The following is a 27,434-nucleotide window of genomic DNA, read 5'->3' as shown; positions in this document are numbered from 1 at the left end:
GTGTGGACAGGAAATAAGAACTGAAATGTTATCTGCAGCATCCCCGAGCCGCTCAAAGGACAAAGTCAAGCGCTAATAGCATAACTAGCTGATCCGTAACACCTTCACTGACCCACCGCCCACCCCCCCGGGCACCTCTCTCACCTTCTCCCCCGACTTTCTGTGACACCAAATTCCACACGCTGTCATAACTGACGTCTCGTCTCGTTAGTCGCGCCAAAGTTGGAATTGCACTCGACAGCAACGGGTCATAAATTGGGGTTGCAGCTTATTAACCTAGGACGGTACCAAGTAGCTGTAAGATAATAATCGATAAATGACTTCCTTGAACTTACGATTGAATGGAATGATTCACATCACAACCCGTCCAGGGTGTGTAGTGAAACGTCACGGCCCGGGTTTCGAACCGAACCACTGCTGCCAATGCAAAAATCGCAAATAATTGAAGCTAGCCACACAAAAGTGTTTTTTTTTAATTATAATTGCCGATATGCCACAACATGTTAACAAAAAAATAAATTAAAAAATGTTTTTAAATCAGAAGATTATTTAAAAAGGAGGATATTAGCCTAAGATCGTGTGTATCATTGTGTTTTGCCGTGTCGTTTGATGTTTGGAAAGACTTTTCTGGATATATTTCTTGTAATAGCGGTTTGCTCGCACTGGCTTTTTAATCTCACAAAGCAGCTGATCCATAACATCGGTGAACACTTTGATCATAATAAAAATAATCATCATAATAACCTCAGATGAGAGCTCCATACGTGTTGTGTTTGAACGTGCTGACCACACAGAAGACTTAGTTGTCTCTGCTCTCGTGCCTCTCTTAGCGCGCGCGCACTGACCAAGCAGAAAATAATGGGAGCGATACGGCGGACAAAATGGGATTTGACTCGGTTGCTCGTCCACTCAGCGACTCAAATCGTTGACTTTTATGGAGCAGCCCAAAGGGTACGTAAATTCTAAATTAATACAAGGCGACGGAGGAGACTTGCGAGTGTATGCCTGCGCGCGTGCCAGGTGCTCGGCGGGCTGACTTGGCAAATGTTAGCAAACGCACGCAGCTGGAGACGCTGCACTTATGCCTCGTAATGGCTGACAAGATGAAAACAAAGCCGTGCGATAACAACAGCGGCGGAGAAGAGAGAGACCAGATCAGCGCATCCCATTAAACATGCATAAGGGTTGTGCATTAGCATAAAAGCACTGGAAATACACAACCATATGTCACAATATCAAGTCTACCTCAATGGACGGCCAATACAGTGGTAGCTCTACTTACGAAACTAATAGGTTGTGGAAGAAATTTCTTAAAGTAGTAGAGACGCGTTTTCCATGTAAATGCCCACTGCGACTAGCAGGCCATACTGCATTTTTACTTTTCGTATCTTGAAATTTCTTTCACAACTAGAGGCAATATTTTCCTGTTGAGGCGAAAATTTCGTATGAAGAGACGTTGGTGAGTAGAGGTGCAACTGTACAAGCGCCGTATCAGGAGTACGTAAGGCAAAAATAGAATTAACCACAGATATACCGACACCTGATACACGACGGCGGTTTGATCTCCCAAGTGCAATGCGACTCACCAACTTCCACTCGCTTATGCTACGAAACACATGCTAAATGCTAAACATGCTAATCAAAGGACAGCAGGGAAGGATGACGAGCCCCGCAACACCATTCCTTTTTGCCTAAGTACATAATCGTTAAAAAGCTCATTGGCGAGAGAAAATGCACCGCTTTGTCTCAGTCAAATTGGCAGACAGCTAGAAACGATGACGCCAATTAGCTGGCTAATTGTTTCGTCGTTCGCTGCCGCTTTCCTGCTCACAAACACACCCACACGTAACGAATTCACCGTTGAGTTTGTTCAGTGGAAATCACACTTTCAGCCCAGACTCAGAATACCTTCTAAAAGCTCCTTTCATGCCGGTGGCCCAGCCGGTGGTCCACTTGGGTTCATTTATGTTCTTGGCAAAGGAGGACTGTGATCTTTTTTCTGCTCTTTAAAGTCAACTTGATAACTGCGTCAAAGATCGTGTCACCGTCACCCTGCCCTCACCCTCAGCGGCTTTTATCCTTTCTAGCTCGCGCCACCATCAACGTCGTTAGGGCCCACTCTCGTCTCTAGATGCTTTTCACAGAAAAGTCGATGATCGTTAAGTAAGGCGCAAACTCGAGTCCGCATGAGTGCCTGATGGTGGTTCGTCATTAGCGATCTGGGTTTTATGACTGATGGGCCCCAAGGTCAGGGTATCACAAGTTTTTCAACTACCAAATAAGAAAAAATAAAATAAAGCAAAAGGATTGGTGTAATGAATTATGGTGCAACTATAAGGTATTTTTCCACCCAGCGGTAAAGGTTGGATCATTAAATCCTATCAGTTTTCGACTGTAGCTCGGGTTTGGTATGAGTGTGACATCATTCGGAAGAAACAAAGCCAAGAAGGGCAGCATGGCTAGAGTGGCAGAGTGGTCGTTTGCCATCCTCTGAGGTTGGTGGTTTGAACCCCTGGCCATGCAGAAGTGTTCTTGAGCAAGATACTGAACATCCCAGTTGTTCCCGCGTCACCATGTCGTTGCTGGACAGTCCGGGGCACTTGTGTCTTGCGCCTGTAATGGGCAGCATTTTTCACAGCCCCGCTTTGTTCAGCGGAGAGATCGGTGCTGTTGAACGGTCTGCGGCTGGATGGATGTAAGTCTTGAGGAGCCGACGATGAGAAGAAAGGAGCGTTAGCGCCGATGCGGATTTGGAACTGGGAGTCGCGGCTTGGAGTTTGAAGCGGATTACGTGGGACAGGAGAAGTGCACTCATCTCTTTTCGTCAATGGACGCTACAGCTTCGTATTTGCTTTTAAAACTTAGCTTGTAGCAGACGTGTGCACATTTTCAGCATGACGTCTCTGATCCACTGGTGAAAGGACACTTTGATCCTCTCCTCTTTCATCTAGAACTGCTTCAGACAACAAAGTGTATGCAGAAAAGTGGTGAAGATTGCACGACTGTCTGTGCCCTATGTGTTGTGTTGTGTTATTTTTGTTATTTTGACTTCAAAATGGCGCCGCGAGAGTGGCTGCCTTTCCAGCAGCTCCAATATTTTGTTGTTCTACTTCTTCCTTTCATAACTTTGCTGCTGTGAATTGGGAATTTCTCCATTACGAGACTAATAAAGGTTTTCTTATTTTCTTATCTTATCATTAGGTGAATGAGGTAACAGTGTGAAGCGGTTAGGGGATGAGATTTCAAGACAAAGTTTGGGGCTTTAATCTAGGGTTGTGGTTTCAAGAATTGAGTCGGGTTTCAAGCCTGGCTTAAGGTTTCAAAGCAAGGTGAGTGTTGTAGAGCAACAATTTCCTAGGATTCATTACGGGATTTGTTTTAAGGGAGCGTTGGAGTCTCAATGTAGAATTTTAAGTCAGAGTTTTAGTTTGGTTTCAGACCAGAGATATGGATTCAAACAAGGGTAAGTACTTCATTCAAGGGTTATTGGAAGTCGTCACAAGAGGAGTAGTATAAAAGTTTTTTACCTTGCCCACGTACTGTGGGTCGGAGCCCATGTACTCCTCCAGCACAAAGAACTGGTTCCAGACCCAACCCCTCTTAACTCGTTGGAACCCAGCCGGGCCATTCCTCAGAGAGCCCAGCAAGGTCCTGGGTCGCGCCCTCCCCACCATCCTGCCGGGTCCCAGTGGCAAGGAGGGCGACCCTATTGGGGGCGCCGGCGAGGCCGAGCCTTCCTGGAGGTGATACCAAAGGAACAGCAGCAGGCAGTTCCTTGCTAGCATTGGCGGTCTGTGCGGGTCAGCTCTCAAAGTCGAAGTGGCGCGGGGGCGAGAGCTGAGCCACGGTGAACGCACTTTGGCCGGGCAAGAGGCGGCACGGCGGCGCCCTCCCTCGGGCGCCGTGCTTTTTTCCCCCGTGTTGGTCAGGAAGGAGCGCTCCTCAGAACCTCATCACCTGAAACACAAAAGACACCTTTAAGTATATGCATAAATTGTATTTATATGAAATCTTAAAATGGCCGACACGGGTTTGGGCTATCATTCGCCGTATATGCCTTCATCAGAGGAGGAATCGGAATTTGACTCTCGGGCCTAAATTGGTGATTCCAACCTGGATGAGGGTTTTAAACGAGGGCTTCACAGTGCCCAGCTGACAATCGGCAACGTTTCGATATCAGCTGACTGATGGAAAAAGAAAAAAAAACAAAAACGGCCAACTGACATATGCTGCGAAAGAGGCGATGTGGGGAAAAAAAAGCTTAAGAAGGTGTAATCCGGCTTGCCGACGTGCAATTTAATACGTTCTTTGCTCTCTCTGCCACTCGTCTGTGTTTGTGTCCTTTGTGGCGAGACGGCAACGCCGCCTGTCACATCCTTTGTCGCGCCGCCTTATTGAGTCGCCTTCTGTATGCCAGATAAAGTAAACGGCTGGAGTGAAACCCTCGGAAAAAATAAAAATAAAAAAATGATACAAAGTCAGAACCAGCCACACGAAATCATGTCGTGACACAAATTATGCGACATGATTCACTGGCCGCTCTGTCACAATACGACTTCAAAATGTGGTTGGGTGAGGGTTGGGGCCTGAACCGACTCTTGGCAAAAATGAAGGCATCCAAACCGACTCAAAACTACATCGGATCAAGTATCGAAATGATCAGGGCGACCCCCTGATTGCACGTGATCGGGAAAAACCTTCCAGTCTTTAGTCAGAGCCAGATTATACAAGCGTCTGAACAAACGCCATGTACGAATACGACATGGTTAGCCTTATAAATACGAAGCTAGCGCTGTCAAACTAGGGCCATACTAGATTGTGTGAACCAAAACATATCAAATCCAAACGATAAGCAGAGTTGCGTGTCATTTTATTAAACTGGGAAAAATATGCATCCAATCCGGGTTATGTTTCATGAGCATGCTGTGGTCTTGTTATGACTTCACCTGGTTTGTTGCGCCTCCTCACCTAATCAGATTTCCGCCAACGCAAGAGGGCAAGCCGTTAATTTCATAAGCGCAGCCCTCGTTGCCTCAAGTGATTAATTATGCAGACCCGCAACATGGATTTCGGCGGCAGATTACGACGTTAGCGCGGCCCGCCGACCCGCCGACCATTGGTCTTCACGCCGCGTGATCTGAAAAGTCAAGAATGATCTACAAAAGTTCTGCCGGCGAGGTCTACCTCGATTCGGGTCAGACGTTAGTTCTCCCACAGGTCGCTAGTCATTTAGTGCAGCCGTAATGGAAAATGACTGTTCCTGCAACCCCTGCAAAATGCGGGTGCCCCGAGAGGGCTCGCTGCTTATTTGATGGGCTTAAGTTCATTAGCATGCGTCGGGGCTGGCGGTCGCGCGCTCTGACCCGTCGCTGACAACGCGTCATCGGTGTCATTGTCGGACGTCGCTTTCGATTTTCGCAAGACAACGCGGATGTTCGCGGAACGCCGAGCAAATCCGCGGAACTTTGAAATTTTATCCCGCTCGCCCAGAACACAACAAACAGCGATATAGCGCATAATAGCATTATTTTATGTTCATCATAATTTGCTCACAGCAGAAATATTAAAAGTCAAGGTCGGCGTGCACAATCATTTTTTTAATAACGTATATTTCCCATTTAAACTGCACGCACATAAAAGCTGGTTCTTATTGTCCTTCTTCCTCCTCACCATATAAGGACAGGCACATAAACAAATACGATAAAAGCAAAACAATGATAAAATTAGATATAGTTTAAAAAAAAATACATTTGTATTATTTAGTGTACAGTCAAACCTCGGTTTTCGAACGTCTCTGTTCTCGACCAAATCGGTTTTCGACCAAAAATTTCGAGTTTTTTATGCCTAGGATGACGTCCGAAAACCGTTTCTCGAACAAACTGAGCGCACTTGAATGCACCACTTGACTCCTCTCGCCTTCCTTACACGAGGAAGTGACGCTTCCTCGGGTAGCGTTCCATTGTGAGCAGACGTGTTCAATAAAGATTTTTTTTTTTTTTTTAAAAGAGTGGTTTCGGTTTTCGAACAGCTTTCTGGAACGGATTATGGTCGAAAACCGAGGTATGACTGTAGTTGTATACTCGTTTAGTCAACTCACAGGTTGTGGAAATATCCAATAATGTGCTTCGAGGGTATGATGTTTTTTCTTGTTAAGTTGTGCTGAAAACTTGCCGTGTCTTATTAAAAAACAAAAAAAAACAAAGCTTCAAACAATATCAGTCGCGCGACAGGAGTGCAAAGATGCAGTGGGTGCGGCGTTGGCGCCAGAGGAGACTTTAATATTGGCGAGGCCTTCAGGGGAAAGAGTGGGAGGGAGGCACCAAGGTGGCGGCGAGCTAATGAAAAGTAGCAACGTTAGCACAATTCTTCGCGCGCTCGTCTCGGGCTCGGGCTGAGCGAGCGTCGCACCGACGGCCGACGTGTCGCAATGCGAGCCGTGCGTGTCGCCCCGCCGGGCAGCGCATCACAATACAAATGTTCATCACGTCACATGAGTCACCGTGTCTGCCGTTTTTAGTGCGGCCCGCACGCGTTGTGTTCGGGGGGGAGGGCGGCTACAGTTCGCATTACAACGACGTGTTACGCTAACACGCTCAGGCAACGTGCAAAAAGGAGACGAAAGCTTCGCGTTCCAAATTTGGGGGCAGGACATACAGTTAGCCCGGAGTCACTGCACGCGGCCCTTTTGTGTCGAAAGCAATAGTCCCGCATGCACAATTGTGTTTGGGGGGGGGGGGGCAACCGTTGACATTGCATCCGTTTCTCTTAACACGCAAAGGCAATGTGTAAAATTATCGGGATGGACACGGGAGTTGAGCGCACCGTGGCGACGTCTGACACAACTTTGAAGACCAGGATGTTGCCGACGGTACTTTTCCATGTCGGTACTTTTCACACTGAATAGTGGGGAAGAAAAAAAAATTGTGCATCACAAACAGGCTGCATAGAATGAGTCGGAAGTGAGAAAATAGGCCCCAAAAGTGGGTCACGCGTGTCCAAGCCAAAGCTGCCAACTTTCTTGACGATGTCATTCTGGCAACCATAAACAGACTCCTCCTTCTTAGCGTCAACTTTGAAGTGCATCTGCCTTGCCGATCTTTCTTCAGCCACAAAAGTGTTTACTGGGTTTCTTCTTCCGGCGCCAAATTCCTCCAAGCGCGCCTCGATACACCTTGACTCAGGATCATATGAGAGCGAGCCATCATCACCGTCCAATTCTCGTCAAGCGGATGCCAGAACTTTCAAGAATCTGGAGCGTCTTCTTGTTTCCATCAGGTTTATTATGAGAGTGAGCCAACGCAACACACACACACACACACACACACACACACACACACACACACACACACACACACACACACACACAGACACACACACACGCACACACACTTAAACGGTGACAAATGGCAGCCGGCACCTCCCTGCCAAGGCTGCCGATGCTACGAGGACGCCGCCGCGGTCACGACGCGCTTACGCAATCAGGAATCTGGAAAGCTGAATTGAAATCCGACGATCAGCCTTCAAAAGATTCTTTTCTCCGTGCTAACTGTTTTCGGATGGTAAAAGGGAGATTTTGGGTGGCCAACCTGCCAAGGAGCGTATTCACGATGGAAACCCGGTCCTTCAACAAGCTGGATAGAATCAACCTGCCCATGTCTAAAATCATCACCAAGATCAAGAAAGTCAGTGGAAAGCGGCTTAATATGTATTTAAAAAAAAAATACACGGCACAGTTGACCTTTTGCGAAGCCGCTGAGAAGTTTGACACTTCTGTTGAATTTATTAGACATTTTATGAGTATGAAACAACACAGTGTTGCTCCTTGAGAGTAATTATGGTTTGGCTGAAGAGGTTGAAAGGGAACCTTTTCACTCGCTTCCCAAGGCGCTCAACTAATCCAGATAATTACAGGCTTCGGAAAACACGACAAAAACAACAACGAGCCGCCGATCGAGAGTGTTAACAAAAATAATAATCAAGTAACTGTCATCTACCTTTTTCCTCGTGCCACTAAAATATACACATCAGTACCTTTCCAGGACATAATCTGCACCTCAGCTTTTCACTTTCTGGTTGATCTGGTCTTCATGCTTTTCAAACGGAGGTCTTATTTTTGCATCACACTCGTGAGTCGGACGCTCGCATCGCCCTGAGCAGGGGTTCCATTCACGGGAAACAGCGTGCGGTCGTGACCCACGTGGAGGCGTCTCTGTAACGGACGGATAATGGGCGCAGGTGATGGCCGGCTCCCGCTGTTCACCACCGATCCCGCCCGAGTGGATGTGCGTTCGATAAAAGCATGCCAGCTTGACTCGCAAACCCCCCCACACCCCCAGGTCGAGGCGAGGCAGTCGAGGCGAGGCAGTCGACAGCGTGGCGGAGGGCCGGCAGCGCCGTTCACCCGCTGCCGTCCAACCCCGCTGCTCGGGTTTGAGCAAAGGAAAAACGCCCGTGGCTGGAATTTTGCAGCCCCTCGTTGCCTTGCGTCATTAAAGTGGTGGAAGGGAAGCGGAACGCTTGTAACTCGGCAGATAGCGGCTGACATTTGCCAGGCAGGGAAATGTAAAGTTTAAACTCACAAAAATTGAAAATAGCCTCCGTGTAAAACTCAAATGGCATCGATGCAGGCTCTTTTTTTTTTTTTTTTTTAATATCTGACCCAACAGGTGCTCATGCAATATTGACAACAGTGTGTTAATGATCACGCTGGAGCACATGAATAAACTATATGCACTCGACATGGTTATTCGCGTAGAATTGATTTATAGCTTTATAGCGCAGTTAGGAAATTTTATTGTGGCTATAGAAATTGGAAAAAAAAATAGCAGAGTCAAAATCTGACAAGTAGATGAATCTTGCACGGCCTGTAATAAATCGTTTTAATTTATTCAGGCATCTCTATGGACACCTAAAATAAGTGCCTACCTTTCTTGGAGGAGGGAAAAAAAACACAAAACGAAAATGCGAATAAATTCCAATCAGATCACAAAGAAAACTATTAAATAAATCGAAGCTAGGTTTTTTTTTTGTATATTTGTTTTATTGCACTTTTTAAAAAATGACATGATCTAATGAACCCCCATGCAAATAGACCCGCAGGGATCCCCAGACCCCGGTTTGAAAACCACCGCTCTCAATAAGTTCCTGTGTTGCACTTTGTGAACACCACAGCTAACAAAGTCAAGGCCCTGGGGCCAGATCCGGCCCGCCACATCTTTTTATGTGGCCCGCAAAAGCAATTATGTGTCAACTTCCATGATCCTTGCTAAAGTCTGTCCCGAAATGTCAAATCGTGATTGTATAATAAAAAACGTTGACATGTTGCAATCAACAAACGAGAAACGAATAGCGTTGTTTTTTTTGGAAAGATGTGTCACAAAGAAGCAGTGACAGGTTTGACGAAGGCTAAAGTGACAGCCGAAACTGTCAGCGAGGTAAGAGATGACAAAACTAGTAATCCATCCACTTTGTTGCGTACAAGTAATAATACAATGAGATGATTATGTCAACATTTATTCGTTAACCGCCCTCAGAGGGAACTCCAAAGTGGCCCGTTACAAGAATGAGTGACGCCCCTGGCCATACGCGATCAATTCCGCAGCGTTCCCTTGACCTTCAAACACTTTATTAGCAAACAGTTGACATCGTGTCGCCGCTTAACCACATCAACCGTTACGGCTGTTGTCGCGCTCTCATTAGCCCCGTTGAATAATCACGCGTACACGCAGGCGGGCAACGTGCACAAAGTATATCGCGACCGTTACGACCGCCATTACGCTGCTGCATGGCTGCTTCCGCGTTTTCTCTTAATTAGACGTTGCTAAATGTTAGCAGATAAAAACGCCGGCGAGAGACTCAGTCGCTGTGTGGATTTACAGCCTAGCTGAGCAGATGGCGATAAATTAGATATGAGATGGGGTGGGGGGTGAAGGGGGGGGGGCATTTGGAGTCCTAGCGATATATCCCAAACCTTGTTTAGAGGCGGAAGAAAATCAAGCAGCCGCCCTGATGAGGTGTCACATTCCGTTTCAATCAGATGTCGACGAGCTACGACGGACAAGTACTTCATTCTCCTTCGACGTTTGTGCGCACAATTAATTTCGAGCAAAGTCTTCCATTCATTGAAATGGAAGTGACATTTGGAAAATAACATTTTAACATTATAGTGCTGATCATGTGCCGTTTCCCAGAGTGCCTTTTTCTGGATTCTGATTCATTTGATACGGGAAAAAAATCAAATCAAATCGTAGGAGTCAGAGAGGTGACCAAAAAACAAAACAAACAAAAAATAACCACACAGGAAGTCAGCCATATTGGTTTGAAATGAACAAACCGTTTTGGCTAACTTTGGCGAAGTCCGCATATTGGTCAGTTGACAATTTTGCCTCCGAAGCCAATTCTACTGAGCAACATATTTGGTAGGCATGTCTATGATGCATAGAGCCACAAAAAACATCTCAAGAATCCAAACTCTGAAAGGGACAGGATTGATTTTGTCTATTTGCAAGTGTCCAGAAGATTTGAAAATTCAGCTCCCCTGAAATCAATTTAACTCGGCAACATGAAATTTGGTCGGCATATCTTTCATGAGTCAACCCACAAAAATCGCTCAAGAAGTCATGCCTAAAAAAAAAAAAAGACCTAACTTCCATTTTGGTTTGAAGCCATTTGGGCAATTTCAAGACAAATGACTTCTTGAAATTTTACCCAAATGCTGACAAATTTGTCACCACGTCTACAAGACAGCCTGCTGTTGTTTTGACATGTTCCAAGACACCACCTGTGAACCAACAAAAAGTATCTCACTGGAACCCATCGATTAAAAAAAAAAAGAAAAAGAAAAAAACAATTTAAACTGGTTTGAGGGCGATTCAGAAAAAAAACGTGTTGCTCGTCCAGTCACACGCTCTCATTCCGATTCACTCCGGAGTGTTTAATTCTGCACTTTTATTCCAAATACAAGCACATTAGCCTTGTCTTGGGCGCCAGATTCATCATTGTGCTTTTTCTATTACCGCGCTCATCTAAATGCAAATGGGGAAGTGTCCCTTTTCTCCAGGAGGAGGAGGCTCCTGGCACAGCATGTGCGTGCAACGGCGGCGGAATTGAGACGTGCTCCTCGGCCTCTTTTTTTCTCTCTCTCTCTCAGATATGCGATCTGAGCTAAAGAACGCTGATAGTGTTGACTTATTGGTGGGAGAAAAGAGGCCTCCGATTGAACATGAGTGCGAAGCGGCGACTCGGCGAGGAAGACGTGCCTCTTTTTTTTTTTGTTTGTTTTTTTGTTTTAAACCGGTCGTGGCAAACACCTCAGCTTTTAGAAACACAATGCAAATACGCCTGCTGCTACAAGCACTCCCCCCCAAAAAAATCAAATAAAATTCTCGAGGAAAGGTTTTGGCAACAAAACTGCGGCAAACTATGTCGTTAGCATTGATTCTGATTTTTTTTTTGTCCATAAATAAACTTAATAAATATCATTGAGATAACATTTGCTTAGGATTGCTGTGAAATTATTCTGTCTCTCGATTGTCTTTCGTATTACCATCTGAAAATGTAAATCGTCAATACCAAAAATGGAACTTCAAGCATTTTCAGCATTGGATATATTCACACACCGAAGCGACATTAAAAATGTGATTTCAAGGGAAACAAAAATGAAATGATATGACAATACATATGGAACCAAATTCAGAACCGTCACCATGTAGAAGCAAAATCAACAGCTTCAAGTCTGTCACACTCCGAACGACCTCGGCTGAGTTTTCCCCAGGAAAATTTGGGGCAATTAAAAAAAAAAAAAAAAAAAAAAAAAATTAAAGAAAATACTTTGCCTCCTCTCGACAGGCCTGATTTGTGTGCGTCGTTATTTCATCGGGAGTTTTTAAGACAAGACCGAGACGGAGCGCAGACTTTTATCGCCACCAAGCGTCTGCCGTCGGGTTGTTTAGCAACGTTTTTAATCGCCTCTGCGCATCGGCGCCGCCTCAAGTAGGCGATAAGAGACTGACAACCACTGGGAAGTTTTTTTTTTTTGTTTCCCTACGCCTTTTTTTTCACTGGAGACTAATTAAATATATTTCCCATCTCAGCATCGAGCCGCAGCGGTTGCCGCAACATAAAGGAAGATTTAGTGCCGCAATTAACATTTTGGCGCTGGCTTGAGGAGGTGTTGGGCAGAGAGCTCAAGTGCACATCAGGTGTGTGTGCAATAAGAACAAATACGTTAGGCTTTCATTTGGAAAAAAAAAAAAAAAGTATGGCATGCGCGGGCAGGTTTTATGTGTTTCTTAAAGCAGTGAGAGAGCGAGCGAGAGAGAGAGAGAGAGAGAGAGAGAGAGAAAAAAAAAATCTAAGCTGCGCATCATCAAGTGTTGAAATGCCATCAAACGGCAATAAAGATCTTTTTCTTTTGCATTTTTATACTCAGCAGGGCACTTTCGAAAGCTATGAAATTACTTTTACACTCTAAATCAAACCCCAAGTTCATTAAACAGTATTTATTCATTGCGGATGGCGATGTTTAGCGCATAGATTGACGACATTGCAAAATGTGGGGGGTGGGGGGGGGGGTAATTTAGTGCCAATGTAAATAATTCTATGATTTTATTTTTTTTTTGTCGCCGAGTGTTTTTGTTGAAATTTTGTTTAAATGTAATATTAAAAAATATATATATTTACGACCCGACCCAAACCATGCTTCCGAGCGAACCAAAACAAACCGACGGAGTTTCATTTCGACAAATCAAATGGCCATGAAGTCCGACATCAATGTGAGTTGACATTAACACTCATCCCCAGTCGCGCGGTTGTGTCATATGCCCTCATATTAATTTCCGAGCCGAACTCGGCAGGAGTTGACTGCATCGTGTGCGTTGGCGATACTGATGATGTTTGAGAGCGTGTCTGCCGTGGTCCAGTAAGCATTCCGAATAAATAATGTGAATCAGCGCATTGCCCAGAGGTCTGCTTAATTATTTAAAGCCTCAAATGGCTTCAGTAGTGGACATGAAAAAGGGAGAATATTCCATCCAGCACTTTCATCATCACAAATTCACTCGCGGTCCCATTTTGACTCATGAAATGAACGTGCAGTTTTCATGCATTATTTTTTCTTAATAATCAATAATTCCTGGAGGGCCAATGTTTAAATGATGAATAATGGACTTGTGTGCGCTTTCGGCGACCACGTGTGGCTTCAATCCGCGATAACAAAGACCCAAAAGCGCCCTTCGTAAAGACGTCGTTTTTGTATTCGACCTCATTAGACTGTGCAAGTGTACCAATCAATCGGCTGTGTTGGAATCACTCGATCCACTGTCATGTTTTTTTTAACTATTCTTGTATAATGCTTCTTCGATATGCACACCAGTCACTACAGCGGGCATCTATTGGAAAACATTTTTCTTCCAGAAGCAACGCTATTGAGCTCCATTTTCTTCTAAATACATGACAAGTTATGAATAAGTCAATACAGTGACTACCTTGATCGTAATATACCGTTGAAGAGAGTGGAAACTTGGGTACGATTCAAAGGAACTGTCCTAAAAGTCCTAAAAATCATTTCGAATATGATCGAATGGCCATGACCTACGGCGGGATCCCTCAAGGGTCGGTCCTTGGACCCTTTTGTTCAGTCTGCATTTGCTACCGTTAGGTCAAATGGTTCCGAACGCCAACATTGGTGATCATGGCTACGCGGATGACACACATCTTAATAGTAAAACGATGCCCAAGTCGGAAATCCCGGGGTGCTGCTAAACTGTGACCTGACTTTCAACAACCCTATGAAATCAATCACAACGACAGTCGACCGGAGAAATGTATCAATGCTTTTATCTCCAGCAGACTTCATTATTATAACCCAGTAGGACTCTGAGGTCTGCAGACCCGGTTCAGTTAGTGCAGCCCAGGTGTCCAAGCAAACACGGTAAAGCGGCTTTTTATCGTTATGCTGCATGCAAACAGAATACATGAAACTGCAGACACAAGTGAAATCCGCTCCAAGTACAAATGATTTTAAATCTGTCAGGACATCAGCGTCCCAACAGAGACGAATTACAGTCAGCCATGAGGAAGGTGGACCGCCGCCACAGTTATCCCGCTGTGATAGATTCTTTTCACCCGGTCAGAACCGCCCATATCGTTTGTACGCTTACGGTTATTGTGTTTCGGATCGCATCTGCCGAGGCGCGCCGGGGGAGTCGCAAGCCGGCGACATCGTTAAGGTCCCGGCCGGGCGGCGACAATTCCGCTTCCCGCCGAGTGATTGAGCAATGTCGTACGCTCTTAAATTCTCATGGATTTCACATTAAGCGCGCAGCTTGCGCTGTGAATATTTGCTTCGAGTCGATACGCACAAATCTTACTTTCTTTCTGCGCTGTCACGACGACAGCGCAACAAATGTCAGCCTGCGGCGAATGAAATCAAAGTATGTCGTTTGGCATTGCATCTGTTCTGAGCCAATCAGAAGTGCGGGGAATGTTTGTTGTAAACAATGCAGAAAAACGATCGTTAAAAGTTGTCGCAGTCCACCGTCAGATGGGGTTTTACACCGACACAAATAGAACCGAATACCTCCTGCAAGGGCCAGATTTGTGGGTGGGGTTTTCTTTTGTTGTCCACTACAGTGGACAGCTTCTCATTTTATCAGGTTAGGGTTAAAATCGCCAACCATAAACCTCACCCCCAGCCGATTCCGAAAACCGAAAGCCCAACCTTAACCTCGAAGCTTTCGCCCCACACCTCCCACCCTGTCAAAAAAATGAAAGTCACGGGGCTGCAGTTTTGAATATTAAAATGAGAAAAATAGTCTCATCAGCCTTACCAACATCCCGATTTGAACCTTCCTGACCAAGCGCTTTGGAAATCATTTCATTAAACAGCTTTTGCAGCGTCAGTGAGCAAAAAAAAAAAATGCAATCCGACGTTCCCGTGGGGGCATTGAAGGAGGAAGGAAAGAGGGGTTCAGATGGGGTGAATTCACCTGGGAGCGTTTCACTGCCTCCTTTAAACATTTCTCATGTTATTTTATTTATTTATTTTGGTTTAGTTTAGTTTTTTTTTTTTTTTAATCATGGCAGACAAAAGACATTTTCCCGCGTCTCATTATTGCGCTTGAGGGAGTCCAAAAGGCATTAAGGTTCTGCGGCTATGATCATCACATTATGCTATGCTAATGTCTGCCTTGTGCTTCCTGCATGTACAATGCCTGATGGCAACATTAGAGTGCACCGTCGTCACATGCTAATAGTTGGATGCATTTGGCCTCCAGGCCACGCTCGGCGGTCACGGCATGCTCGCCCGCCTCTGCCGTGCAACGTCTTTCCTTTTGATTCAATGTCAACTTTTCCGGGCTCAGAATTCAACAGCGACGCAGGATGCGGGAAAACGTCGGAATCGGCTTTCCTTGTAAGTTGTCAGATGTTCTTTTGTCTGCCGACTCTCCCCGGTGAGAGAGCTCCGCCGCAACTGCTGGTTTTGCCGACACAAGGCCGCCCACGCCGTGCGTGACTCATCCGGGTTTTCAGATGACACGCTCTCGAGGAAACAGAAAAAAAAAGCTCCCATCTTGATATGGAAGACTTTGGCCGAACCGAGTTTCATTGTCGTCTCGACGTCGTGATTGAAACATTGTTTTATTTTATTTTTTAAATTTAGATTTAGAACATTTTTTGTTTGATAAAATGCTATCATTTTTTAAAACGTAAAATGATTTATTTTTCTTCTTATTTTGAACAGAATTTTTCTGTGGTCACAATCGCGCAAACACCGATTGTGTTGATCGTATCTGATGTTTCAATTTTTATTTTTTTTTAATATATATTTCAGGTTCGCACTTTCAGATTCCGGACACTAAATATCGTTCATGATAAATAATTACGCCTTTTTAAGGATATTTACACACTGTTTTTTTTCCTTCAACAATAACAGCCCGTTGAGTTTGCACGTCGGTGCAGTTGGGCTAAATTAATTATCTGCGGCTATCGATTAATATTCGAGCACGCTGAAGGCGACGGCGTCACCAAAGGGCCATCAGTGCCGGCAATCAAGCAGGTCGCCGCTTTCGGCGTTATTAGCCTGGAGCGACGGCGCGGCCATCAGTCAGCCTGCTCATATTAAAAGGTGCGCTCTTTCGGGTTCCCCGGCGACATAACTGCCCTAATCAAGCAGTTATCGCGCCAGAGGCCAGAGGGAGGCAGAGTAATGAGAAAGCAATATCCAAGATTAAGAATTAGTCTTTTCTGTAATGGCTCTGTCTCGCTGGGTCGATAGCGCGCCGTGCCGCCGCATGCACAAGTGGGCCTCATCGCAGGTGGAGTAGCGCCTCGAAGGAAAACAACATCATCAGCCGCTCCATGCGTCACTAGAATCGATGAGGGGTCTTTTCGCAGTTGATCGCTGACCGATTTCAAAGCTATTTTATTTAATTTTTTTAATGTGACGAATGGAAACAATGGGTCGTTTTGAATATGAGCTCAAATCAACGACAAACAGAAGAGTGCCTGTTTTGTCATAAGAGTCAAACTAAATAAATGAATAAAAAATACATATCGCAGCACGATTTGATGCAAACGTAACGTAATGACTTTCCACAGCGGCTGTATATCCATCCGGGCGGATGTATATTATGAGATTGGTAGCAAGTGTGGCTAACAGAAGCGTGAGGTAAACCTGTCTGACGCCTCTTCCTCTCCGATTAGCAAAGACGATTGGCGCTCTAAAAGAGATCCCGCGTTGCCGTCGACAGTCGCTGTCAGCGGCGTCATTCCGCCTGGCGCTAATCGACGTTAATTCTGTGACAGGTGAAAATTAAACATGTCTCCCACGTCGCCGCACTCACTTATTGTCGCGCCATCGCTCTGCTCCACGGTGAAGCCCCCCCCCATGTTTATCGTGGGAGATATGTTCTAGTCTTGGCTAGCAATATGTGAAAACCCACATGATGGGGTTCCAATCGCGATAAAACGTAACAGGTTTATACTTCCCATCAACTTTAAATCCAATCAAAATTGTATTTTGCAGTTCTCGCTCTCTGACGGTCGAGACATATTGTGTGACATCACACGCAACGCAAACATAGCATTCAAGCTGTTCATTGTCAATGAGTGGAAATTTACTGAAATCAACGAGACACACAACAAGACGGGACTAAAATTTGTGTACTTCAACAACAGAATGATCAACCGACACAAAAATATGTCTCTGCCATCTTCGCGCTAATGCGAGCAAAAAGACACAGACGGCTCACGGAAATTAGCATAGATATTAATGTAATTATACACCTTCAAACAATTGCTATTGTAGCGCACACGGCGCAGCAACACATACAATCATAATACAAAATAAGATCACTAAACATCGTACATTTAAAAACCAGAATGTTCTACCTAAAAAATATATTGAATGAAAGTCTGCTAGCTTAATGCTAGCATATAGTGCGAAACACAGACAGGCTCACGGAATGAGCGTAAATGTTACAGTAATTAGACACAATTGTTTTTTCGGTTCAAATGACGCAGACAAATAGAATTGAAGCAAATTGTTTCACTTTTGAAATACATCGAGAGACATACCAAATCGCCTTGTCTTTCAATCTCATCTTTCTGACACTGACAGAAACCTCACTGTGCTCCTGTGCGCGAACCTGCAGCAGTCCCACTAGGACGGCCAAGTGCCAATTAGGCTTCCATCTTTTCCAGTTGCCTCAAACATCTTATCAGAAAGCAGGAGGAGGTTTGGGGAGTTAAGTGCTCACTGTTGTGGCAATTGCCTGCTTCCTGCACAAATTTCATTTAAAAGGAAAGGCGGGTCATCTAATTAAGAAGGGCTTACTATGGTCATCAGCGCTCTCAACAGCTCAACGATAATCTTGAGGTACATTAGCGCATTGTTGAAAAGGGAAAAAAAAACGAAACTTTTTTGGGATTTATTTTTTTTTCTAAAGAAATGAGTCTTAATGTTGAGAATTAAGTCTGAGTAGTTATTTTTTAAATAATATTTTTATATTTTTTAAATATATCTTTATTGAGGGGGAAAAAATCATGTCATTTTTTGGAAAAAATTTTAGAGTCGCGATTTCAAGTCTTTGAGAAACAAGTTGCAAAACAACGATTTATTCAACGTGAGGAAAAACTAGGTAGCTAATTATCGTAACAAACTAACTTTTTGGAGGACTGTTTCATTTTCATAACAACTTAATTTGATTATAATTGCTGACATTTTTTTAAAGCATTTTCTTTTAAATATTGCGTATCAACTTGTGGCTAGAATCCCCAAAGTAAAGAGAAGAAGAGTCATGCTAGTTTTTTTTGGGGGGGGGGGGGGCGGGGGGTTTGCAAGCAAAAGCAAAAATGAATGGCATACATTTATATTGACGTGCCAGCAGTTGAATGTCTCAGATTTCTGGAAATAACGGTGAATATTGAAAATGATGGCGGTGATTATATGCTGATTATTTTCAAGTGCGGGGAGAGAGGTGGGGGTGGAGGGGGGGGGGCTAATGATTAAGAATTAATGAGCCACCATGAGATGGTGTCACATGCCTGCCGTTCCCACCTGCCCCCCCGCACCCCCCAGCCGCCTTCAGACGCCAACGCTGATTTCCCCCGAGAGAGTGTTAATTATGTAATTCATGCTCATATGCGGATAACGCGCCGCATGCGCATGTTCGACGCATGTCACTTATATGTGTCTTTACTTCTATTTTTCCGATCACACGCCGTTTGCACGTTAAGGTCTACACTTTGGGGTTGGCTAAATAAATCTTTTGCGATGATAGAAGATGTCATTCTTCGTCCTTGCGACAAACATCATCGTGTCGAACAGCTATTGAAGTGAGAAAATGGTCTTAGTGTCATTCATTTATTTTTGTTTTGCTTCGCATCTTAATACAAACGGTTGAAAAGATCCATTAAATACCTTGATTGCAATTTTTTTTCCACTCACATAAAGTCCATTAGCTTTGATGTAAAGAAGGCTGGCTAGCTGTAACGTTACGCTAACCAGCCAAGCATGAAATTAGTACTTTTGTCTCAGTGGTTGATCATTGTCAATGATAAGCAATTGTTGAAGTTTTTCTTTTAAGTGTAATTTCCTCTTTTTAATTTAGGTACAAAGCAGGCAGTCGACTATCCTTGGTTTCTATGACTGTTCATTGTAATTATAATGGCCACTATATTTGCTCTTCGCTGTTGCGCAACTAATTTGTAAAAAGTTGAATCGGTGTCATGATTCTCACATTTGGGGTTAATGTGTTAGCTGCAGCTATATTCCTGCTCATTGTGATGTATGAAAATAAATAATAAATGAATGACAAAGAACAAGCGTCGGCACCGAGCTGATAATGATACTAATAATCATCATCATCATCAAAACAAAGAGGCCTCCGATGTGTTGTTGTTTTCAGCCTGATGGCGGAGCGGAAGGACAAAGAGAGACTCACCTCAGTCTTCACTCGAGCTTATCTCGCAACAACAAATGCCGCGCATAGAATGTCATGGTCGGATTGGGGGGGGGGGGTCATCATCTGTTTCTCATTTTTTTGCGCATAACACAAACTAAGTCGCCGCCTCCCTCGCATTGTTGACTAAAAGAGGAAAGCACTAGAAGCGATAAAGCACGGCCTTGCTCCTGTTAAATGGACTAAGAAATCATCTTGACACAAAGCCAGGGCGAAGAGTCTTGTGGGCGCTACTTCCTCAAGGTCAAGTGTGCGCTTTTCTGCATCTGCGGGCGTGATGAATAATAGGGGCCAATGCCATATTTAGGGGGTGCGCTAATGTATTGCGCTTACTGCTGAGATGAAGAGAATGGTGGCGGGTCATTGAAATAAAAAAATAAGAACAATCCAACAGGTGTCAAGAAGTCGTGACACGAAGACAAATCAAGTTCAAATGAAAGTCGACTCAAGGTGAATACAGAGACCCCAAAATCACCTCTTTGACCGATTTCGGTGCCAAGCTTGAACATAGAGAGATGGAACATCAAATTGAGGGCAACGATTATTTCTTGGTTGATTCTGGAAGCAATGCTGTTGTTACTTTTAGTGGTTGCATCCAGGCAAAAATATTGCATTATTAAAATGGCAACTCTAAAATGACATTTTTTTTTAATTTGGGGTAAATCAAAACAGCATTTCCCCACTATTGAATAAACTTTTATTTTTAAGTAAAATATAGAATATTTGGTAGGTCCAAAAAAAAAAACATACTGTGCTAAGGTTAAATAAATGTTAACATTCTTCTTAGTAAGTCACAGTGTCCCGTAACTGCTTAACTATTTTTCCAACACACCCGTGAACTAACCATTTAATTTTTAGGTCCGTGCGCATTAATATCTGTGCGTAACTGCTCAGCCCTCCCCTCTCTGCGCTCACTACCAATCGATAGTATGAACAGTTATTGAAACTTGACTTTTTCAAAACACTGTAAACCACCCTAGAAGCAGACTGGACATCTAAACTGTGCTTTCCATTACTGGTGGAACTCACAAAAATGGAAATTGTCCGTCTTAAAACATGATCAGGTTTTTCCTCCTAAATGTGTTGAGCAACGTATATATACTGCACTGTGCGCTGCATTGACCCACAAGTGCCAGTGTGCCGCTCGGTCTAGTTCTAATGAAATCTAATGAATCCCGCCCGTAGCAGCCACGAAAGAAATCATTGGAGACTACCTGTGGGCTCGTTGGACGAAAAGTCATTCACGTGTGTGACAGCAAATCTTTGCCGGCGGAAAGTGCAGGCGGCTTGCAGGTGTTTGACTGGAGTCTGGCCGACTTGTTTAAGGTGAAGATGGAGCTGCCATGGGTTCACTGCGAGGTTAAAATGAAATCCAGATAAAGAATCGATAGCGTGGCTTGCAATGGAGAATGTGGCGCAATTTTCACAAGGGATGCAAACTAAAAAGACGCCCCCCAGGGGGGCTCTTTGGGCCGTTTTATAAAGTGTTTATCTGCAATGTTGGGCCTGTTGAAAAATGGGGGTGAGGGAGAGGGGGGGGGGGCTAAGTTTCTTTCTAAAGCAAGCCAACAATAGCTGCCTTTGAAGTGCCCACACAGGAGACAGTTGTGAAAGTCATTTAAAGCCAATAAAAGCCTCATTCCTGTGAATGAAATGCACAAATATGTGCTGCCTCTCCTTGCGAAGTGAAACACAAAAAGACTGAAAAATGGTCTTCAACCAGCGAGCGGTCGACGCGTCATCAGCCCGAGCGTTTTGCGGCTTTCAAGTGGTAGGGGGAGAAAAAAAAAATAGTGGTGTGTCTCCAGGTAACTGCATCCTTCCCACGTCTATTTCCAAACCAAAGCGCAGCGCGGGCACCGCGGGGGGGCTCCGGCGGGCTGCCTCGGCATCAGAAGCCTGCGCGGGGGGGTGAAAGTCTTTCCTCCGAGAGACCGAGCAAGGAATGACAAACAAGCGGAGACCAATCCAGACTCTTAACCAGTGGAAATGAACCCTTTCATGCACCCTGTAACCTGATAACATGATAAGCTGTCCACTGTAGTAACGGCTGTCCCCGAATGGGTTGAGAACAAACGGGAATCAAACATCAACACTCACGATTATCCGCTCCTATTCCGCCAAATGCCTCAGAAGTCATTGGACAGCGCTTCACAGTGCAGATGGACAATTACCCACCCGAGGCGTATCGCGAGAAGCAACCCCAAAGGTTTATTTGAAGCAAAAGAAATTCAATGGCATGCAATGGGCGGAGCTGATTTGAATGTGTCCCAGCATGCATTTTTACTTGCTGAAGACAAACGAGAAAGGCAGCGGTTACCGGATTCGGGTGTCAATCATAAAAGCTAAAAGTCTGCAGTTGGAGCGCGTTCCTTTAATTTCAATTTCATTTTTATTTGTTTGGTGTTTCGAGCCAAAAGGATGAGAATATTTTCCATGCGGCAATATTTATGGACCTGATTATACTTCCAATCTTGCCGTTTTTTTTTTTTTGGGCGAGTTAGCTTCCGGCTAACGTCCTCATCGGCGCAAGCTAATTTCGCTCTCATTGCGATTGAATGGCGGCAACACAGCAAAGCTCATTTGAGCCGCCCACCGTTTGACGGAAGCGAAATTTTTCCTTCACATTATCGTGACTCATTTTGCTAGCAGTTTAAGCGCTAACGTTTTTTCCTGTCTGTTCGTTTACCCGCCGTCGTGAAAGGTGATCGGAAGCGACTCGGCCGGTGCAAGTAATTCATTTGAAGTTGCCGAAAGTCTTTTTTTTTTTAGGCATGCTTGTCTTCCTGCGCACTTCTGGTACATTTTATCCAAAAGAAAATGTTCGGGGGGAGGCAACTTTCTTGGCCAAGTCCAATATCATGAGTATCGGGATGACGTATTTGACTCATCGGTGCGTCAGCTTGAACCAACCGCCCGTCAGCGAAAGCGGACAACTTGCCCGGATTGCACCCGAAGGTTGCAGTGGAACGTCGCCTCCCCCAGCGGGGGGAAGGTGAGGGGGGCTGGGGCTGGGGCGGGGGGGGGGGGGCGCTTTGCTCACACTAGCTTCACTGTCCTTCCCTGCAGCTCGTTTGATTCTCCCCAAGCAGGTGTTTGCTGCGGAATGCCGGCAAGACTTTCAAGTGACTTTTCATCCGATTTGCCCGCGCGTTTGTCAACGCTCGCGGTCGCATTAAACGGGAACTTGAGCATGCATGTCAAGTGCACACGTCGTAACGGGAACAAGTCCACAAGCGCTCAAAGTGGCTCTCGGAATCCTGACCCAATGCTCATCCGAATAAGCATCTGCTTGCTGCAGAAAGCGGGGGAGGGAGAGGTCAGAAGGGGGGTGGGGGTGGTGGTGGGGGGAGGTTGCATGTGTGATCCCTTGTTTCTTTGCAAATCAGATTCCGTCAAGCCGCTTGGATTGTTGCCTTTAATCCCGGTCCGCTCGGCAGCGGGCGACGAGCACTCGGAGATCGCTGGGATGCGGCGAGTGCGCAAACAAACGCTTTTAGAAGCTCAGCAACTGACTGCACTTTTAGCGCACACACACACACACTTACACACACACACTTACATGTAGGTCGTCAAACCCAACTCACGCGCGCTCACACAGACACACTCCGGTGTTTGGGATCAAAGTGCCAAAAGCATTTCCATCACTCCTGCCACAAACCGGGTCAAGCCAATCAGCTCAATTAATGGGAAGCACCAGCGACACATTTTCCCTAATTCATGACTGGAAGATAAAGGAAAAACCTCACATGGAACACCGGGAGAGGACATCGGGGACGCGGATACACTTGACTTACCCCCCCCCCCAGCGGGACGCTTGACAAGCACGTAAAATCCAAAACAGCCCGCGCGTGATCCTGCAACGCCTCCTCCGAAAGCTTTCCACAGAAGCCGTCTCCCTGCACCTCCTGCTCCTCTTTCACGTTGAATTCCCAACCTCGTCGTCCTGACGCTTCGCTTTCATGCTCTCTCTCCTCCCCGTGGGGGGTGGTGTGATGGGGGGGGGGGGTTACACTCCACGCGTGGTGGACTCGACCTCCACTGTCACAACGGGTGCGCGTGTGTGCTCGTGCTTGTTTTGAGAGGCGTGCAGAAAGTGGAGTGCTGCACTCGCGCTCTGCGGGCTGACGACTGAGCTGGAGAACTTGCGCGTGCGTGTGTTAGCGTGTCATCGTGCGCGCGCCGAGAGAGAGAGAGAGAGAGAGAGAGACACACGCACACACACGCCCCCCCCCAATGACTTGTAGTGGTCAATTAGCTTTTGTCTGCACACACTTTAGTTGGCACGCCTCACACCGAGATATTATTGTGCCGTTTTTTTAGGGGGGTCGGGGTGGTTGGAATATATCATTGGAGAAATTTGTGTCAATGTGTAAAAAAAAAAAAAAAAATCTATAAAAATAAATAACCAAATCACATGCTGACGGCGTCTTGGCTATTCGCAATGGAACAAACGCAACGTTGATGTTTTGCAGCCACACTCGTGTCACTGACGCCAATTCACACTCCACCACTAACCCCCCCCCACCCCTCCACCCACTCTCCACCCCCTACCCAGCCCAGCAATAACCAACGAGAACTCCATCCAAACTTCCGTAGAGATCAGTTAAGAATTTGCGCCCTCCAGAAGGGAAAATATTGCGCAACCCCAAGAAACAACTCTCTTAGATGTACTTGAACACCAAGATTCTAATTCTAATAAGAAAAAGACGTTTAAAATACCGTTTCATTCACGCCCCCAAGAGTCTCTTTATCCCTCTGAAGTTAAATGGAAATTAATTTGTTTTATTTTGCTACTTAATTCAAGAATGAAAAAAAACCTGTCATCGAGCAAGCAGCTAAATCTTGTGAATTGTTTTCTTTTTTTCGGGATCAGACTTGCATACATATTTTGGGGTCCTCTAATATATAAGAAAACTCACAAAAATTGATTTGATGTCACCCATGAGCAAATATGAAAACACAATGTCCTTGGGCGGGGAGTTTCAAGATCAATTTTGGGTTTAAATTTGGTGTTACGATCCCAATAATAAACATTCTGTGAAAAAGTGAGCGTTCCGGCAAAAGGCGGAGTTTGACAAAGGCATTCGGCCACGCTGTTTCCAATTTCCACGCGCGTCCTTTACGTTTTGCCTGAAAGGGAGGTGACTAGACGGGTCTGAGGGTGACATCAGTCAGCCCCTGTTTGATGAGTGAGGAGGGATACGCGAGAGAGGAGTGAAATCGTGAAAACATCAAAACTCCACGCGTTTCTCTGAAGTCTGCGACCTGCATTTGTTTTAGGTTGTTTTTTTTTGTTTTTTTTCTTCACATGATTTAGCGCCTCGCCGGGTCGCTGGCTTGGCTAAGCAGAGGAACAACCAAGGGCTTTAACCTTTATAAAAAAAAAAAAAAAAAAAAAAAAAAAACACCCGGGCATAATGTGGTGGCGCACATCACTCTGCGGAAAAGGTTATACTTGCTATTCTATTTGAGCCGTCACAAAGACGGACACCGGGGGCCCTGCTTTTCCCGTCAAATTCCCCACTTTGGAAAATGAAAAAGGCAAAAAAAGCACAGGCGTCATTTGACAACCGTTTGTTTGTTATTTGACGGACATGTTAACCGACGCGACTTAGCATTCCTCTTGTCAAACGCTGCGTTGGCCAACAAAATAACTGGCCGCGGTACTCTCGAGCCGGGATTTGCGACCACTGTGCTATTTATTTATTCATCGCAAATCTGTTTCTGACAGCGACATATTGTGACAGGCAAAAAAAAAAAAAAAAAAAAAATCAAAACAATTACATGTTCTTCCACTAGGTGGAGTATATTGAGATCACATAATTGTGAAAGATATTTATGGCACGAAAATGTTTTATTTTTTTATTATTTAGTCTTATTATTACTTTTTTAAATTATTATTCTTCTCCGTAACAATTTGCATTTTTTGAGGGCCTAAACATCCATAAAGATTTTGACTTTGCACATTTCTCACTGGTTAAAAAAAAAAGGGATATTTTAAAGTTGTTCTCCCAGTTCTCAGTACCAGAAAAAAAAATGGGACTGTTGTGCCCGCTAAAGAGGTTTAAACGGAGCGTTGCGGCCCGTGCGCACTTTGTGGGCCGAGTGATCAAGAGATTAAGGATACCGAGACGCGATCCTGGAAGATGACAAACTCATCGGGCGAGACTTGAATGATCCGCACCGCACTGTAAATCACAATACTGTATGACATTGCTTTTTTTTCTCTCTGACATAACTGAACTCATTTCTTGGTCTAACGCCCTCCCACCCCCACACGAGCTCATCAACAGAAGAACCAGGGAAAAAAAAACTAGACATGCAACGGTTTCTTTATAAGCACTAAGAAGATGACCTGGTTCCACTCGTCATCTGTTGTCAAAGGCGCAAATCTCAGAGCTTTTGTTTCCTCGAACAACAGAACGCCTTTTTTTTTTTTTTGCTTGCGCTTTGTATTCTGAAGCTCTTGCTTTTCACTGTCTCCGAGAGCAGCCGTTTCACGCTAGGAATCACTTCGCCAAATTCTTGGTGACTATTACCGAAGGCTACATATCACTTAATTCGGCAGCACGCGTACTCGGGGGGGGCTCGACTCGGATTACGCAATGAAGGAGCGAAAACAAAACAATTGAGCACCGCCGCAATAGCATCGCCAAACACACCATCTTTCTTTATTGTTCATACTTGGCAGAGGTTCTGCACTCCACCGAGGAACATTCTGCGTCCTCTCAGGTGGGAAATAACAACACAGATGAGGGTGCTTCCACCCCCCCCCCCCCCACCCCATTATGCTATTTCCACATTTGAGCCCAGCAGAGGGCCGACACATTTACAAACCAAATAAATACAAATGTCCCCGCATCTCACACGAAGCGCTCGTAAAAGGCGAGCGGATGGCCGCCAACCCCCCCCCCCCAAAAAAAGCGTGCCGGAAGCTGTATTTAAGTGTGGCCGTGTGGCTTTTAAGCGCTGCTGCAGGATCAGGCCTGTCCAGATGGCTCGCTGCGGCCCGAGAGGACTCCTGATTTTAATCCTCTTGGCACCGGCCGGGCTAAGCCAGAGGTGGAACGGATGCTTGTAGTCAGGCGTCAGTCAGGCCGCGGCGGCCCGATGAGGCTGCCGCCACGGCGCACGCGCAAAAAAAAAAATAACATGTTGGCGTGCCGCCATAGTGGGGATTGACTGACATTTCATTGAAGGTCATCAAACACTGACTGATGCCAAACGCGGGAGAAAAATGTAAACAAGCTCCATTTAGAATATACCTTACCCCAACATTTGATGCCACATTCATTTGCAGATTTGATGTTAGCTATAACATCCACAAATTTGGCGCACCCCTATTCCTGGCACCACTTGCCCAAACTCTGGGAAATAATCAAAACAAGCCTTGATTTGATGATCTCAACTTTGTGCACAAACTCTCCATTGGAAGACGTTCAAAATGATCCATATCTTGCGCTTTCCCCCCAAAAAAAACACATCATCGTCCAGCAAATAAAAAATCCAGTTTAATGAAAATGATAAATGGAGTGCACTTGTTTAGCGCTTTATCTTCACTATACATTTCCAAAACTATCTTCACTCATCTCATTCGAACATATTGGAGTGTCGCCTACACCGGAGAGTTGACACGGCACATCTACTATCTACTAAGGTTTTCCTTTTTAGTTTAAAATAACTTATAGGATCCTGTGCCATGCGCTGCCCAATGGCAGAACCCAGGATGTTGTTTTTTCCCACTTTAAATCCACCCCCGTTGTGTTGTACTGGCCTCGCCTTAGCTAGCGCTAAGCTAATGTTTCCAACATCCGAGTTTGCTAGCTCCCTTTTAGCGAGATATAACATACTGCGACATCGAGTCGTGTCTAATCTCATGCCGGAACCGGTGCAGTGATCGAAGACGCAGACTGAACCACAGGTCAAAGTTTAACTTTCGTACTTAAGTCAAGAAACTTACGTCACGTC

At 45.2% G+C, this 27,434-nt stretch overlaps 1 protein-coding gene across 1 annotated transcript in view; it reads right to left on the bottom strand.

The window, feature by feature from the left end:
• Positions 1-23,573, bottom strand: part of LOC147187008 (cadherin-12-like) — a 73,620-nt gene extending 50,047 nt beyond the window's left edge. Inside the window, exons 1-2 of the mRNA XM_086101918.1 lie at positions 23,261-23,573; positions 3,528-3,957 (exon numbers count right to left, since the gene is read on the bottom strand). Of these exons, the coding sequence (XP_085958044.1) occupies positions 3,528-3,785 (258 nt within the window). The 5' untranslated portion in view covers positions 3,786-3,957; positions 23,261-23,573. The remainder of the gene's footprint in view (positions 1-3,527; positions 3,958-23,260) is intronic.
• Between the last annotated feature and the right edge of the window lie 3,861 nt (positions 23,574-27,434).

The sequence above is a fragment of the Hippocampus guttulatus genome, chromosome 21 (genome assembly GCF_054856545.1).
Source record: "Hippocampus guttulatus isolate MCC_2025c chromosome 21, RoL_Hgut_1.0, whole genome shotgun sequence".
In the NCBI taxonomy this organism is placed as follows: Eukaryota; Metazoa; Chordata; class Actinopteri; order Syngnathiformes; family Syngnathidae; genus Hippocampus; species Hippocampus guttulatus.
This window is presented reverse-complemented; position numbering and strand designations above follow the sequence as displayed.